This window comes from Tupaia chinensis, unplaced genomic scaffold (genome assembly GCF_000334495.1).
Source record: "Tupaia chinensis unplaced genomic scaffold, TupChi_1.0 Scaffold000258_1, whole genome shotgun sequence".
NCBI lineage: Eukaryota > Metazoa > Chordata > Mammalia > Scandentia > Tupaiidae > Tupaia > Tupaia belangeri.
In genome coordinates this window covers 1,173,946-1,177,009 of record NW_006159738.1, presented here as the reverse complement: position 1 = coordinate 1,177,009, position 3,064 = coordinate 1,173,946, and the positions used below count along the sequence as shown (strand labels likewise).

Here is a 3,064-nt window from a genome sequence, read left to right as displayed (position 1 = left end):
CGGGGGCCCGGCCCCTGACCAGCCTGGCTCCACAGGGAGTCAGCGGACCGGGTGGTGCTGCACACGGGCAAGTATGAGGAGCTGATCGTGTGCTCACATGAGATCGCAGCCAGCACGGCCCAGCTGGTGGCAGCCTCCAAGGTGAGGGCCCCGCGCCCGGCTGGCCTGGGGTCCTGCTGCGGCCTGGCCTGGGGTCCCCTCTGCTGTGGCCTGGCCTGGTGTCCCCTCTGCTGCGGCCTGGCCTGGTGTCCCTGCTATGGCATGGCCTGGTGTCCTTCTCGCTGCCATCTGCCTGGCGTCCCTGTTGCAGCCTGGCCTCTCTGTTGCCACCTGACCTGACCTGGTGTCCCCGCTCCTGCCTGCGGCTCCCCCTGACCCTTTCTGCCCCTTCCCGCCCCCAGGTGAAGGCCGACAAGCACAGCCGTCACCTGAGTCGCCTGCAGGAGTGTTCGCGCACCGTCAACGAGATGGCCGCCAACGTGGTGGCCTCCACCAAGTCGGGCCAGGAGCAGATCGAAGACAAGGGTGAGCACCTGGGTGTGTGGGGGCTGCAGCCTCCTGGGGCACCCCGACACTGACCCTCGCGCTCCGGTCACAGACACCATGGACTTCTCCGGCCTGTCCCTCATCAAGCTGAAGAAGCAGGAGATGGAGACCCAGGTAGGTCCCCCAGCCGCTGAGCGGCCCCTCCAGGCCGAGCGCAGGCAGGTGGGGATGGCGGGGCTCCCTGGGCCCGCTGTGCTGAGCGGTGCTGTGGGCCGCAGGTGCGCGTCCTGGAGCTGGAGAAGACGCTGGAGGCAGAGCGCGTGCGGCTCGGGGGGCTGCGCCGGCAGCACTATGAGCTAGCAGGGGCCACGTGTGTGCCGGGCGAGGAGGAGGCCAGCCGGCCTGGCGCTGCCCCCCGAGGCGGGACCAAGAAGCCACCCCTGGCCCAGAAGCCCAGCGTGGCACCCAGACCGGACCACCAGGTGCCCAGCGTCAGTGCGGGAGCGTGGGGCCCTGGGGGTGGCTGCCTGTCTCTGCCCACAGGCCTGCAGGGCACACACCTGGGAAGGTGGCGGTGCAGGCATGGGCTCCTGGACTGTGGCAGGTGAGGCCAGGCTCCCGGCCTTGTCGCTGAGCCCCACCCTTTGACCCCGCAGCTCGACAAAAAGGATGGCGTCTATGCAGCTCAGCTTGTGGACTACTAGAGCCCCGAGGGCCAGCAGCTGGCGGGCAGGCCTGGGCCTCACGTCCAACAGCTAGGGGTCCCCGGGCCCTGCACCTGGTGGCCAGCCCCGGCCCTCCCTGAGCCTGAAGGGCCTGGGCCGCTGGGGACGGCCCTCCCGGTGTATTTACCTGCGATGGGAACCTCGAGCAGCTGAGTGCGGCTGAGCTGGGACTTCAGGGACACCGGGACACAGCGTTTGGTTCTCCATGCTGGCCCATCCCTCCGGGTGGTGTCACTGAGCTGGGAAGCAGGGCTCCGGGCCTGAGGTCAGAGGTGACTGGAAAGCCGGGTGGCAAGACATGGGGAGACGGCCTGTCGTGGCCTTTGACAGATTTCCTGGGTCCCGTGGTCCCAGAAGAGGTGGCTTGGGGCGTCACCCGCCCCCAGGCCTGACTGCTGTCTGGGGCGTGAGGCGCAGGGGTGGGGAGACAGCAGCCCTGGCCCGGGTGCCACCTCCGCTCCTGGGGTGCCCACGCCAGGCAGGCCCCGTGGCCACCCTCCCGTCCCATTTTCCACCCCCACCCTGCTGCTCCTGGGCCATGGGGCAGTGTCCAGCCCCCTAGCTCAGCCAGGAAGAACCAGGGACCAGGAGCTCCAGCCTGCCCGGGGAGCGGGACACGGCCCACAGGGCAGCTGGCCCAGGGCAGCCGGGTCTGCACGAGTCTGCCCCTAGAGCCTGAGGGGCGTCGTGGGGTTAGGGCCCCTGGTGGCCCCTTAGCCTCAGCCTGTGCCCTGGGAAGGCCCGCAGTCTGTCTGGGGCTGGCGCTGGGGAGGAGGCGCCCATTCCTGTCTGTCGGTCTGCTGACGTGTCCCACTGGCAATAAAACACACTTGGACTGTTGTCACCGTGCCCCAGGTAGGGGCTGTGTCCGGCTCTTCCTTTCTCCCGGGACACGGAGCCCCACGGTTTCCACAGATGGCCCCGAGCACTTGGGGTCACGGGCCGGTGTTGCCTGGAGGTGCCTAGCTCGTCTCTGGGACAGTCCTGGAGTAGGAGCTGAGGCGGGGGCCCCCCTCGGCTCCCTCCGCCCCACACAGTCACGTCTGAGGCCATGTGTCTGGACGAGGCAGGGGTGGCCTGTGGTCACAGCCAGCAGCTGCCGAGCTCCCGACTACCGTGGACACACACAGCCCTGGTGCGTTAGAGAACGCCATGCCCTGGCTTCTGAGAGCACCCTCTGCCCCGCACACACCGGAGGGAGGCCGTGACCTCGCCCCTCGGTCCCCCCACACACACACACACACCGGAGGGAGGCCGTGACCTCGCCCCTCGGTCCCCCCCCACACACACACACACACCGGTGGGAGGCCGTGACCCTGCCCCTCTGTCCCCCCAGATACAGAGGGAGGCTGTGCCCCTAGACACACCGGAGGGAGGCTGTGACCCCTCCCCTCTGTTCCCCCAAACAGGGAGGCCGTGACCCCGCCTCTGTGCCCCCCCCAGACACAGCAGAGGGAGGCCATGACCCTGCTCCTCTGTCCCCCCAAACAGAGGGAGGCTGTGACCCCTCCCCTCTGTCCCCCCAGAGGGAGGCTGTGACCCCCTCTGAGAGCACCCTCTGCCCCGCACACACCGGAGGGAGGCCGTGACCTTGCCCCTGTGCCCACCCCCCCAGCACACAGCAGAGGGAGGCCGTGACCCACCCCCACCTTTTACAGCGTTTTGAGGACGGTGCAGGGAGAACTTGTAGCCTCAGACCTCCCTCCCAGGGCTGGGTCCTCTCCCAGTTCAGGGCTTGTGCACCCAGGGGGTCACGGGGGGGCGGGGTCACACGGGGAAGTGCCTGGCGAGTGGAGACACCCACCCTGGCTCCTGTCTAGGGCAAAGCAGCTTCACGCGCTGCAGACCCAACG

General features: G+C 68.8%; 1 protein-coding gene across 1 annotated transcript in view; it reads left to right on the top strand.

Moving 5' to 3' along the window:
* The window catches only part of HIP1R (huntingtin interacting protein 1 related), a gene marked incomplete at its 5' end in the record, with an annotated part of 17,809 nt that extends 15,758 nt beyond the window's left edge, over nucleotides 1-2,051 (top strand). The window contains 5 exon segments of the mRNA XM_027772192.1: nucleotides 36-141; nucleotides 402-525; nucleotides 599-660; nucleotides 765-968; nucleotides 1,143-2,051. Of these exon segments, the coding sequence (XP_027627993.1) occupies nucleotides 36-141; nucleotides 402-525; nucleotides 599-660; nucleotides 765-968; nucleotides 1,143-1,190 (544 nt within the window).
* Between the last annotated feature and the right edge of the window lie 1,013 nt (nucleotides 2,052-3,064).